This window comes from Solea solea, chromosome 12 (genome assembly GCF_958295425.1).
Source record: "Solea solea chromosome 12, fSolSol10.1, whole genome shotgun sequence".
NCBI classification, from domain to species: Eukaryota; Metazoa; Chordata; class Actinopteri; order Pleuronectiformes; family Soleidae; genus Solea; species Solea solea.
In genome coordinates, this window is record NC_081145.1 from 23,742,462 (window position 1) to 23,756,100 (window position 13,639).

At 39.5% G+C, this 13,639-nt stretch overlaps 1 protein-coding gene and 1 long non-coding RNA gene across 2 annotated transcripts; one reads left to right on the forward strand and one right to left on the reverse strand.

Moving 5' to 3' along the window:
- Positions 1 to 4,339: 4,339 nt before the first annotated feature.
- LOC131469714 (uncharacterized) lies at positions 4,340 to 5,371 on the forward strand. The gene is made up of 3 exons (XR_009241831.1): positions 4,340 to 4,562; positions 4,967 to 5,070; positions 5,205 to 5,371. It is a non-coding gene; the product is annotated as an uncharacterized LOC131469714 (long non-coding RNA).
- A 1,329-nt stretch (positions 5,372 to 6,700) lies between these two features.
- Positions 6,701 to 12,717, reverse strand: tigara (TP53 induced glycolysis regulatory phosphatase a). The gene is made up of 6 exons (XM_058644980.1): positions 12,502 to 12,717; positions 10,877 to 10,914; positions 10,640 to 10,761; positions 10,357 to 10,434; positions 10,161 to 10,271; positions 6,701 to 8,663 (listed from the first exon to the last, which is right to left on the reverse strand). Exons 1-6 carry the CDS (start codon positions 12,537 to 12,539, stop codon positions 8,283 to 8,285), a joined length of 768 nt encoding a protein of 255 aa, XP_058500963.1. The 5' UTR covers positions 12,540 to 12,717; the 3' UTR covers positions 6,701 to 8,282.
- Between the last annotated feature and the right edge of the window lie 922 nt (positions 12,718 to 13,639).

The window sequence follows — 13,639 nt, forward strand, 5'->3', positions numbered from 1 at the left end:
CTGATCCCAGATTTTTAAGCTACTTATGCATTGTTGTGATTGCTCGCCGAGTCATAAAGGACTATTGCAAAAACCAAAGGGTTACATTGAGATGTGTCTGAGCACACCATACTTGAATTCAACAACTGCTCTTGCGCTTCTCTTCTCTCACACTGTGGAGACGAGGGGGGCGGACAAAGAGCGAGGAGTGAGGTTGACAATAGCGGTGATCTACAGTGGACTCTGAATTCTGCATGCCACTCTGGTTTGTTTGTTTAACTTGGCAAGGATGTGGATAATGCAGGGTGACATACCTGAGCATACTGTAAGAGCAGCGGGGGGCCCCCTCGTCGTTTGATGTCAGGCCGGACAGTCGGCGCGGGGTCACGGGATTCCTGCCTGTGTTCATCTGAGCTGCTTTAGCACCAAGGTCAGCGATTTAGTCTGTCTGATGCAGGTGGCACTTCTTTGGTTTATTACCTTTTTTACGGAGCTCGGCACTGGTGAGGCTATTTCTTGGTAAAGACACTGGTTAGTTATCTTGTAAATGTGCAATTGAGAGTCTTTTTAAAAAGCTGAAGTGAGGCACAAACATAAGACTGTACGTGGAAAAAATTGACATAATGAAAGAAAAGTGAAGCCCAACAGCAGGATGGATGTACCAGTCTGTCAATTTCTCACTTGATTTACAACCGCATTTAAGATTTTCCTTCTTCAATAGAACATGGTGTTAATATTATAATTTATGTTAAAACAGATGATCAATCACAGATTTGAGTGGACACCAGTGATTAATGGCTGGGATTATCCAGTTCTGGTCAAATTGCAAATATTATGTCAATTGTTTTGAATAGATAAGGTCTTATGTTTGCAACTTATCTTGACGATGTTGATGGATTTCTCGGGAACTTGACCTGCAATATTCTGTAAATAGCAAACTACCTGTCAGACTGTGAGTGAGTGGCTCTTTACAGATTTATGTGATCGTACAGTATTTTACCTCACCGCCCCGTCTAATATTACTGTAACGCACGGACAAAATGTCTGTGAGCAAACGGTTTGAAGCTCCGGCGTCTGTGAAAGTAGCAGAGACGAATGTGCAGTGTGAGTAAGTGTGTGTGTGTGTGTGTTTATCTGACGAAGCTCGCTCCTGTCATGTTCCGTTTCTGCCGGAGCTACAGTTGAGATGGTATCAGGTGAATTTATGCTGAGTCAGGAATAATGGAGCATTGTCTGAGTGTGCGAGCTGCGGTTCTCTTCTGTCTCTGTCAAAAGGGGGCAGGATTTTTATTTAGAAAAAACGTCAGGGAGGGAAAAACATCAACGCAGAGGCATCTGAAGGACGTCTGTCCAGAGGGAGCGAGTGTGAGCTTTGAGCTGCGAGTGAATGCAGCAAAAGAATCTAAATGCTTCCAGGAAAGAGGCTCCGGAGTGACAGGCTGAATACTGTGATTCATGAGAGCAACTCTGTTTGTGGATGTGATGCAAATGCTTTCCTGATTTCCCCCACATTGATTAACAAGCTCTCAATTTCTGTTCCAATTTCTGTTCTGATTCACTCATTTTTCTTGGTCGTGAAAGAGATTCTCAGACTCTCTTTTATCAGAGTAGTTGAAATCTCGACATTAGGCCTCCCGGTGGTCACTGCCATGTTTTCACGACTCTCCCACATGGTCAGACCTCATCAGGATTTGAGTTTGATCGCAAAAATGTATGAATTGATGTTTTCATTCAAATGTAGCTGAAATGCAATCAGAAAATCTGTTTTGCCGGAGATTTTTTAATGTTTTTGACACATTTTGACTGATCAGCCTTTATCACATCACTATGATCAGTAAATAATCACTCGTAGCTTATGTCTTTGTTAATTTAGTCGCAGCGAGGAATTGGTTTTTGCCAAAAATATATATATATAAAAAGGTGCAATTAACTGGGCGAGGTGAATATAGTTTCTCTTCTTTCTCTTTGATCAAAATGTGCGATCGAAAGCACCCGTTACTGTATTTTTATTTGACTTTATTATTATTGTTATTATTATTATTATGGTCGTTATGTTATGGAGGACACGAGACTGTCAGCACAACGACCGACTGTTTTGAGTGGTCGATTAAGGCTGAAGTCACGCCGGCTCGCAGAGGCGTGTGGCGAGTTGATATTGTGCGAACTGAACTTGAGATTGTTTCTTGAACTCGGTGTCAGATTCACTCATAAAAAGCTTGAGGACTCAAAGTCTGTACGAGGAGGAATATTATCCTTTTTCGCGAGCTGTAAAAGCTTCAGCGCGGTGTTTTTCGGAGGCAGAGCAGGTTTTATGACACGGCAGTAACTGAGAGAAGGTCCATTGTTCATGGTTAAATATGACAGAAATATCACCTTTCAACAGTAAAACCCTTACTTCCTTAATTCCCCATTATGCATTATATGGAGTTCTGAATGGACTGGGTATGTGTGTCACACTTTTCATTAAGGATCCAGTGTCTGGATTTTGCCATTGTGCTTCTCATACTTGTTCAGCTGGTTTTTAAAATGTGTTGGTTCGCAGGGAGGCGTGTGTGTGTGTGTGTGTAAGGATCTGGGATCAGAGTGTGTGTGTGAGAGTGTGTGTCCCTGTGTGCCAGCAGCCTTTTGTGTTTCTCTCTCAGTTTTCTATTCCTGCACTGAGGGGAGAGTGCTTCCTCTGAGTCCCCCCTCCTCTTTTTTAACATATACCTCACCTTCTGCCTTAGTTCCGATTATTGAAATGATTGTAAATTAGTTTGAAACAAGAGACTTCTCCAATCATTTGTTTCTGAAAAAAATATGATGAGTAAAGTATAAAAAAAATAATAATACTATATTACAAATGGTTTTCCTTTTATTTTTGTACGTATGTGCTGTGCACAGCAGTCGACTGTATTCCTGAGATGATAATAAAAGATGTTTTGTAAAAAAAAGAATTGTCTTGATGTGCTTTATAACTGGGGACATTCATTATGAGAGCCTGGGAAAATGTTAAACCTTGAGCCAAAGTCATGCTCAGTGCATTACCATGACTTGGTAGGTGGCGCCCCCCTCTGGCGGAGCTTAGCAACACACACAGAACAAGGTCAAGCGAATACTCGACTGAAAATAAACTGAAACTGAAACAAAGGTTAATGCAAATTGTGGTAACACTTATTTTGTGGGTTGTCTATGTAATAAAATCCCTGCACATAACTATATACAGTAAAATAACATTACATACAGGTGGATATTGGAGTATTCAATTCAAAATAATCCACATTAATAAAATTAGTTAGAATTTCTTGAAACTTCTGTTTACAATACATTGTATTTAATGACGAGGACAGGTGAATAATGATGACAGGTGAATAATGAGGACAGGTGAAGTGGCGCTTATTAAGGTCCCTGAGTGAGTGAGAAAGTTAAAGAATTTGTGACCTTTGACCCCTTTTGACTGATACATTATGTGTTTACATATTTTATTTTGTCAGCACTTTATTTTGCAAAGGTTTGCCTTTAATTAACAATTAACAAACTAACAATTAAGTACCTTTTATTTGTGTTAGTATTTTGTCAGAAATGACAAAAGTACATTTTAAACAACATACTTTTTTTTAACTTTAACTTGAGTGCATTTTTAGACCAGTACTTTTACCTGCACTTAAGTAAAAGTTTAGCAAAATAGTGGTACTTTTATTTGAGTAGAATAGCTCAGTACTATTTCCACCTCAAAAACCTACAATCTTTTAATCTCAGCTATTCAGGTTTTCACTAAAAGAAGAACTGTTTTTTTTTAATGAGGTCAAACCTTCATGAATGAGTTTGCACAGCGTTCAGACAAAGACAGGTACAGGATGTGCGTATAGGGAGGTGCAGTCTGTGGAAGTGTGGGCAAGTAATTAACTGAGTCACTCAGCTGTGACACAACATTCACCAGTGATTCACTCTGTTCTCAATTGTACTGACCTGTGGTAACGATTAGGGTTAAAAACTAATTTGGATTAAAGTGCACACGCACACACACACACACACACACACACACAAAGATGGACTGAATTGAAGTTAAAACAGTCTCTGCGTATCTTCTATCGGTTTAAACAAAGTTTGAGCAAAGACTAAATAATGATGGCCTACCTTGGCAGAAACAAAAAGTACTTCATGCACATCGTTCAACACTGTGTCTCGCTGGTTGGAGCCAACATGAATTCCAACCCTTAACCAGGCAGCCTTTGAGTCATTTTGTAAATGAGTTAGCCAGTTAGTTTATCGACCCTCTGCTTAAATAGACCGCCTGGACTTTCTCCTCCTCCATTATCTGCCCACACAAACACGATCCCCGAGGCATTCACGCAGCTACAGTGAAGAGAGCAAAGAGAGGACAGCATCCCCTCCGCTGAACATGAGACCGGCGTTCTTCTCGCTCACCCTGACTGCCTGTGTGTGTGTGTCTGTAATGGTGGATTGTAGACCAAGGGTCCAGGACACAGAGCATCTTCCACATCATCATCATCATCAGCACATCGGAGGGGCATCTGCTGACACGGGACATTTTTACTCTGAACTAAGCGGATCAATAAAACGGGTTCACAGAAAATATCTGGGTAAGGTTTGCCTGAGGTTAAAAACAAATTGTTTAATTAATCTCAGGGAATGAAGCCTATTGAAAAGTATGTGCACTGACTTTTGTTTCCATTTTAGTTGAATTTGTCAGTGTATTATCTTTCTTTACAGATATGTGCATGTAAAAATTATAAAAATGTTTCGACAAATGAAATGTATAAGCTGCATCGTGAAGGGTAAATCATTTATGAATCTAAAGCATATCATATTTTTATCATATCATCAATACAAAACAAAAATAACAGAAATTCTGGCTGCAAGGAATGTTGCTGTACAAATAAAATAAACACACTGCATATGCAATAGATAGTGAATATGTTAATATTACTATTACTTGGTGACCAACGAGAAAATGTTTGAACCCTTTTTTTTTCTCTTCTCACAGTTGTTTTGCCAGTAACAACAGATACAAGCAACATTGTGTCAATATTTGACTTGAGAAGACAACGGTACCTCTGTATGAACCTAAAGAAAGAGCTGTACGTCTCTGTGAGTATTTAACGAGAACTTTTTCAATGAAGCCAGTAAATTGCTGCAAGGGGGTGGGAAGAAAAATAAAAAGTAATTGTGTGTTTTTGCCCCTTCACCCCCCCCCCCCCCCCCCCCCCACCCCCACCAAACAGAGGCACATGGACAAAGAGGACTGCCTCTTCCAGCACATTTTTTTAGACCTGCTGAGCCACTATGACACGTTTTACTCTGCAAGTGGGGGCAAGCTGCTCAAACTGGAGCGAACTATAGACTCCTCGGCTCTGCTGCACAGATTCCTGGGTCCCTTGGTAAAGAGGCAGAGAAGGAGCGAGGAGGTGAATCCCTCCGACCCTTTAAGAACACACACGCTTCCCTCACATTCAGCCAAAGACCACAAGGAAGAATCCCTCGGGCAGCCTGAGCAGGACCAGGCCGGCGCCGTGTCCAAGCAGACCATCAACTCGTGTGACGACCCCCTGCGCGTCCTACACTCAAACGGCCCCGTCAGTCCCGTCAAGACTAATATCGCAGACCAGGCAGAACATGAATAAGATACTGAACATGGAAATGAAACAAACAGGACGCTTTAAAGTTCGGAAAACTCACTGATGTATGTTTTAACAGCATGGACCGACGTTGTCCATGCAGTTGTGGACTGCAGTTTTCAGCGAGAGCCACAGAATAACATATGGGGGAGTGTGAGGCCCACATTCAAGGCTGGTTTGTCATTACCTGAGGTCACATGAGCGCATTACATGTCTTAGACAAAAAAGAGATTTCTTTTAGAAAATCTTGTTCTGATTGTTTGTTTTTAATGTTACTATCGTGCCAGGTAATGTTCTCACGAACCTCGTTACATCACAGTGGTAGTCGGCTCTGTTTGAACAGCGGAATGCAGGAGAAGTTTGGCAACATTCGACATAATCGTGAGGCGAGTTTGGGCCGAAGTCCCAAAGTTCTTTCACCTCCTTTGTCAGTTAAATTTTAAACCTTTTGACCAGAATGGGGCAATGTTTATTTTGCATATGTAAGAAAAAAAAATGCTGTAAGTAATCTGTAAGTAATTATGAATATTTATACATAAATCTAGTGCATACTGGTGTAAAAAACACAAAAAATATTTTCATTAACAGAATCAAATAATGTCAGGTGCTGGACACCAATAGTTACAGCAATAATAAAAAAGGTATTTATTTATTGAAATGTGTTTGTATTGAAATTACTTTCTTTCTCGTCTATTGTTTTATTATTTATACATTTCATGTTGTATTATATGGAAATAAATAAATGGTTATTACTATTCTGTTACCTGTCTACTTGTATTTTTGTCTGATAGTGAATTTGATTTGGAGACGACATTTTTTGCTCCCATTAGCATCTCCATTACACAGCAGCAACTCTAGGCTTATTTCAAGTCTATCACCAAAAAAAAGCTCAGATCTCAGATAAAAGTAACTTCTTTTTCATATGGGAATTAAAAGAATCTGGGTCTCGTTTCCTTTCCTCTCTGATGTTCACAAGTTCATTGAAGCTACTTAAAACAAGTCTCAGATACTGTTTTTTCAATATTTATAATGAGGAAACCAACAACCTGACAGGTGACCTTATTCTGAATAAGGATTGTTCAATTGATGTTGTTTAAACAAGCTGCCAATAGAATATTTTCTTTATTTTTTTGTTTACATGTCAAAACAGGACATAATCGGTGCTTCTTCACTTGATCAGAATTGTCTTTGTTGTAACTCAACATGCAGTAAATCCCAAAGATAGCTTTTGGTAAAACCATGAAAATAAACAGCATAAAACAACACAAAAGTATGTAAGTATGAGTGTTTGTTTAAGTTGTTCATGTCAGTGGGAATAAAATAATTAGAGTAAGTGATCACGGTAGAATCCACTGCTATGGAAACTCCAACAGGACATTATAATCTCATGAAGACTAACAGATTATAGTTTTACTGCTTTATTTAGCCAATTCCAGCTGACACATGGGGGAAAGATGGGGTCATATCCTGGACAGGTCACCAGTCCATCACAGGATGGACACACGGAGACAAACAACCATTCACACACTACGGTCAATTCACAGTGTCCAATTAACCTCTGCGTTTTTGGACTGTGGGAGAAAACCGGGATTCGAACCGGCGACCTTCTTGCTTCACACTGAGAGTGGAAAAAGTGCAGTAGAGAAAACACGCACCTCTGGAAAACATGAGGTCTTGACACGCGATTGTCCTTGTTAATTCACAACAATGAAGGAGTCACTGATTTGCACAAAGTCAACAGAGCTGCAGTTCCGCTCCGTGTTCCTACGCAAAAAAATCTGTCAACTGTTGGGCGATAAATATAGAAACACGGACTCATCAGATTACAAAGCTGCCTACGTTTACAGTAATGAACAACCAGACTGACACAGAGTGATGACATCGCACTGCAACACACACACACATTTACACAGCCTGAGGTCAAGCGAAACTGCTCAAATCATGAATCTGCATTTAAATCCGCAATACTGAAAAAATATTTTGTTTTAGGTCACTGCATACAATGATGAAGATGCAGTTATCTTCATCACATAATTCATATAAGTCGTTTCTTAAGTATTCTTAAAAAGCCTTAAAATAACATGGAAAAGCATGACAAGGCAGCCCATGGCCAAGTGGAAAGGGAACTTGGCTTGTAACCGGAAGGTCGCCAGTTCAAGTCCCCACCAGATCAAAAGGGCTGGGGTACCCCTGAGCAAGGTACCCAACCCCCACTGCTCCCCGGGTGCTATCTCAGTGTGGCAGCCCACTGATCCTAATTCTAGGATGGGTCAAATGCAGAGAAATTATTTCCCTAAGGGGATTAATTTAGATTTGGAAGCATGAAGTGCATCATGAGATTGGAGGTGGGCAGGTTTGTTCCTTTTAGTAATATCACATACACAGATATTAAGGTTTGAGCTACTTTGTTGGATGTTGTCTTTTGTTGTCCGTCTCTTCCTCATCTCTGCCCCTGCTAGTGACATGTTATATAATAATTATCTTCTTTTTATTATCTATTTAATGACAATGAGCTATCATCTATTGAAGTATGGGCTGAGTGCTGCTTGGTGTAAACTCATGTTCTTGTTTTCAGTTATCAGTTTAGGGAGTGTTTTCTCCTTATGATTTTATTCTGTACATAATTTCATCTGGGAAACACTTTGTGCTCCAGCTTAAAAAGTGCTATTGAAATAAAAACGATTGTTATAACTGTTTAACGTGGTCTCCCCTGTGGACAAACACACAGTGGATCCCCGACAATGTGAACCTGCCGCCCTCTTTTCTCACGGTGAGTACAAACCGACAGAGACCGGTGTTTGGACTCAACGAGAACATTGTTGCCACGTCACAACCCTGAGGCAGAGAACAATGTAACTCCTCCACAAAGTAACGCACTGCCACGCACATGTAGGCTCCGTGAGTGACGACTAGAGCGTGGACCGGGACGCCCCTGACGCCGTCGTCCGGCTTCCCCTCCGCCGTGGACGAGCGCGCCTCGTCCTCCTCTCTGTCCGTCTGTCCCCAGTGTTCACCGCCAACCTGCTGGAGCATTTTCTCCACAAACTCTTTGACCCGTTCCTTCACCTGAACAGAGCAGAAGTCTGTCACCTCACTTGTTTCTATGCTGTCAACATAATGAGACGTGATTTCATGCAAATGTGAAGGGGTTTAAAAGTTAAAGGTCATCCGGTTCAACACAACACAACATGGAACATCACAACCGTTTCCTGTCACAAACACAAACACACACACATGCCAACTCCAGTTTCACCCTGATGCAACAATCTGTAACTTGTAGAGGGAGGGAGGCCTCTCGCTGAAAGGGATTGGGGCGCTGTGTGCTTACGTCAAATCTATCTTTGTACACCTGCATCATCATCATCCTCATCATCCTCGTCATGTGCAGGTCACGTACTGGGTTTAACTAGAGTTAACATCCAAGCTAAGATCTAATGAATGAAGCCTGGCGAGGTATCGCTGAAATAGAACAACCCCCTCCCCCCCACAGCAGGTCCACTCACACAGCCTCTAACACACATAACACAAAGCTAAGTGGTGACTTTTTAATCAGAGACTGTGACGCACACACTTGGTTATGTACTTTGACCCACAACCCCACCTTTAATTCCCGCCAACTGCTTCAGCAGATGCACAAGAAACACACACATGTCAAGTGGATGCAAAGAGGCCATGACACTGACTGCATTTACATCCCTGCAGAGACAGTGGTTCAATCAGGAGATTAGCTTTTTCTGCCACCTAGTGGTACTTTGTGCGAATTACATCACATGTGCAGACAAATCTAATGTCGTTTCTGTAGTGACAGTTCCATTTTTCAAAAAGCATCGATGATCTTATCGTTTAAACTCACAACTAAGAGAAAGAAAGATATTTTGTGAGGTGGAATTTTAATTGACATTGTATGTAATAATTACTTTTTTAAATAGTTGTGGTTTCACAGGCTACGGGTCTTCTAGTTTCTCAGTTTCCTCTGTTCAAAAGCCATAAATGAAATTAAATCTGCAAGTAAATGTACAAAATCTATAAACACACAGTCCTTACTGCTTATAAGCGACCTACTTTTGTATAATTGTGTTATTAATCATTATACAAACTGATTTGTACCCTATTTGAACAAGCCACACATATTTATAACAGAAATAAATGCATTTTATAGCTTCAGAGGTAGATAATTAAATCAAACAGAAGTAATCGTTAATATTGTAATAGTAATAACTATGACTGGATGTAAATGTGCAGAAAAAAGTTAAAACTTTGAATAAAAGCCTTGATAATCTCATCCTTTAAACTCACAACTAAAAAAAGACAGGTTGAGCAGAATATTATATAATAGTAATGGGAAGAATAGTATTTACTATGAATTTGAAATAGTTTTGTTTTTAAGTGCTGAGGTTTTGAGATATCCACCACCAGACCATTTTTCTTTTCACCTAATATAACTGTAGTTTATTCGCAAACTCCAAAATGATATGTACAAAATGAAATAGTAATATATTTTTCAGCTTTGGTTAGTAAGTTAATATCGATTTTAAAAAAACAACCCACCACTTTGTGTCTCACCTGCTCCTGAGTCTCTCCCTCTGGAGGAGTGAAGCCTGGAAAAGTCTGACCGGCTGCTCGGGCCATTTCTTTCACATCCTGCACTCGTCCACCCTCTGCTGTTCCAAAGCTCTGAAAGAGTCATTTATTCCATACATTACAGCAATTTATAGACATTAAGTACATGTCTTTGTTGTCTTTGTTTGGTGACACTCACTATTTCTTTAAGCAAGGGGTCACATGACATCTGGAGACCGGAACAACTATTATTGTGTTTCATTATTGTTTCAGCAGTCTGGAGGAAAAAAAAAACACACACAAAAACAATCATTTATTTACACGTTACACTCTTGTCCTTGCCAATTTCCATTTACAAAGTGAGGCATTAAGATAAAAATGGATTTAAAGCATACAAGAAAATGTACAGGAAATAGAAAACCTACTAAATTTGTCATTTTTCATCTTCAACATCATCCCAATACAAAACTAGAGCACTGTACCTGTTTGGCTCGTAGCATATCGCTGGCAAAGACGTTGCTGAACATGACGTCTTTCAGGTAAATACCTGCAGCCTCCGCCTGCTGCAGCCCGATGTCAGACAGAGGTGCATCGATCGCCTGGCCTGAGATGTGAGAAATGAGGAGGGGGATAAATGTGAGATGAAGAAATGCAGCAGAGTGAGACCTACATAGTTGCAATGATTTAAATTTGTACTGATATTGTGGATTATACTCAACCTTGCAGAAGGCCTTGTTTGTTGTAGTGTGTTTCCCCACTGCAAAACACAACGACAAAAACAGTTATTAAAGAAGACTCCAGTATCAAACCTCTTGTTTGATTAACATGTAGAGAAGTGATCATTTCATCTCTTTGGTCACAGTTTAAGTTTGAATAAAGTGGCAGAGCTTTTCTGTGTGTTTTTGCATCAAAGTAAAACACATTTTCAAATTTCCAACAAAGGATTTACTGTCATGCTCATTTTACTTCTCAAGAATATCCTGTATCTTAATCCTGCTCTGAAAGTGTATTGCTCAACACACATTCAGTTAGATAGACGTCAAAACCTGGGTCCTGTTACTTTAGAACAGTGAGAAACAAATTCTCGCGCCTGTGTGACAGTGGTTGTGTTGTTCTGTTACCTCTGCCAATGAGATTATGGTTTTGTATTTGTGTTTGTCTGCGAGCAGCAGAGCTCAAAAAGGTTAAGAATGAATTTTGATGACATTATTTGGGATTGTAGATTATTAGATATCAGTGGAAATCACTACACGGTAACTTAAGCAGCCATAGCAGAGGTTTGTGCATTTGTATTTTATTGCTTTGTTTTTATTGTGAGGCCAAGGGTGATATCTTCTACTTGCTTGTAGGTATTAAATTTAGGAGGAAAAGACAAAGTCCTTACTGTTGGATTACCAACTTTCTTTAAATAATTAAGGAAATGAAAGAAATGAAGATAGAATGGTACCATAAATAAACCACTGTGGCCCACAGGTGGGCCTTGGAGGTACTGCAGATAGTCCTCAAAGAGGAATATAAAACAATATTTCCATTTCCAAGCATAATGGTCTTTCTTCTTGGAAAGAAAAATCTACTTTAATATAAAAATATGATGTGGTGGTGGCTTACAGTGATGCGATGAGGTTGCATCTTCATATTACGAGGTGGCAAAATGTCCTGATGTACAGTTTTATGTGTCACCTAGATAAGTCAGGGGAAAAAAAGCTTTTACTTAAAGATTAAAATGTTAAAGAGCTGCTTTCCTGATTCATTTAGGATTGCTTCTAAAGCCTGAATTTTATGAATATTTCAAGGTACAATGTGTTAAATTCAGCAACATTTATTGGTGAAATTGCATGTTTAGCTAAATATCATGAATATAACTGTCAATATGTTGCAGAACCAATTAATCAATTCAAGTAGCATCAAAACTCAAACTTTTATTAGTTTGTCCATTGTGGGCTTCTGTAAAAACACGGTGGTCCATAAATGGTGGTAGATTGTACACTTGTTCTTTTTTTAATAAAGTTTATATCAGGGGGTATCAGGTCATATATTGAAAACGCTTGCATTTACCACGGATATTTCCTGCTGGCTGTGTGTGAAACTGTTCTTATTTACAGTTTGTTATGACGCTACACGACTGACTATTATCAGTGTGCCGGTGATGTTAGCAGCTACACGTGACACCTGCTAATGTAGCATGAAGCTAAAACACACACACACACACACAGAGAGAGAGCGACATTTAATGCCACAGCAGTTTTCTCTGTTTATGTGAACATAGTCAGGTCCACAACACAGATTATTAGCAACGTATTTAACATGAATATATGGTAGTTTAAAATTAATTTAATGAACTTACTGTCGAACAAGTGTCAGCCCAAACCTCAGCGCTTTCATGCTGCACCATATACAGTAACACACGCGCACACACACACACACGGACACACCGCCTGTCACTCACAGGAAACGAAGTCACACTCAGACATTTGTGTCACACTCAGACATTTATGTCACACACTGTTGGCAGGAAAACGCTTCTTTCATTGTTTATATTGTTACAGTAACATCTCATACCGCAGGTAAATCAGGTCGAACCTCTGAACTCGTACGTTATTGGTTGAAAACGACTTCCGCCTCTCCTCTGATTGGCTGAACACATTTTCTTCAACTCTCTCTCGACCACCTGTGATCATCAGTTCACTCTCCCATTCAGCCACTGCTGGCTGAGTGTATTCATTTAACATTTTTAGACACAATTGCATTTCTATACGGTTTTCAGCACACACAGACTTTTTTTCCAGGTATATTTTACTGATTATTATTGATTAAATCTATTTTTTATTTGGCACCTGTTGATATTCCCCCTTCTTATACACAATAAAACCCTATCCTTTGTTATCAACATGTATGTATCAGAATAAAAAATAGCCAATTGAGTGAGCATATATAAATACTGAATATAGTCACACATACCTTAAATATTTACCTATATGCATTCATAAGCATTTACAGCATATGTATATATAGATATAGGTGATGGGTGGATCATTTACTTTTGTCGCTGCACATTTTCACCTTGTCATTGAAAAAGACAGTTGATGGATGGATGGATGCTGCTGCTGTTTTACACAAGGTTTGCCTTTAAAAATGTCCACAATGATATACAGTATGTACATTTCAATTTGACTTTTCTACTCCAGGACTGTTCAGTAAGAAGCTGCGCATCCCACAATGCTGCACATATTTCACTATAAAAGCCTTGTAGAATTATTCATTAATTAATTTAAGGATTAGGGATTTAGGTGATCTGTGCGTCTGAATAAAATTAAAGATGTTCTTAAATGCAGACACACTGCTCCTGCATCCAGTGTGGTGGTTAGAAATACTATAGAAATTGTGTAACTCAAAGCCCAGTTAAGTTCAGGAGTTCCAGTTAAACGTTTGTTTTTATTGTAGCATGTTTGCTACAGCAACATATTTGCTGCTTTTATGTGCAA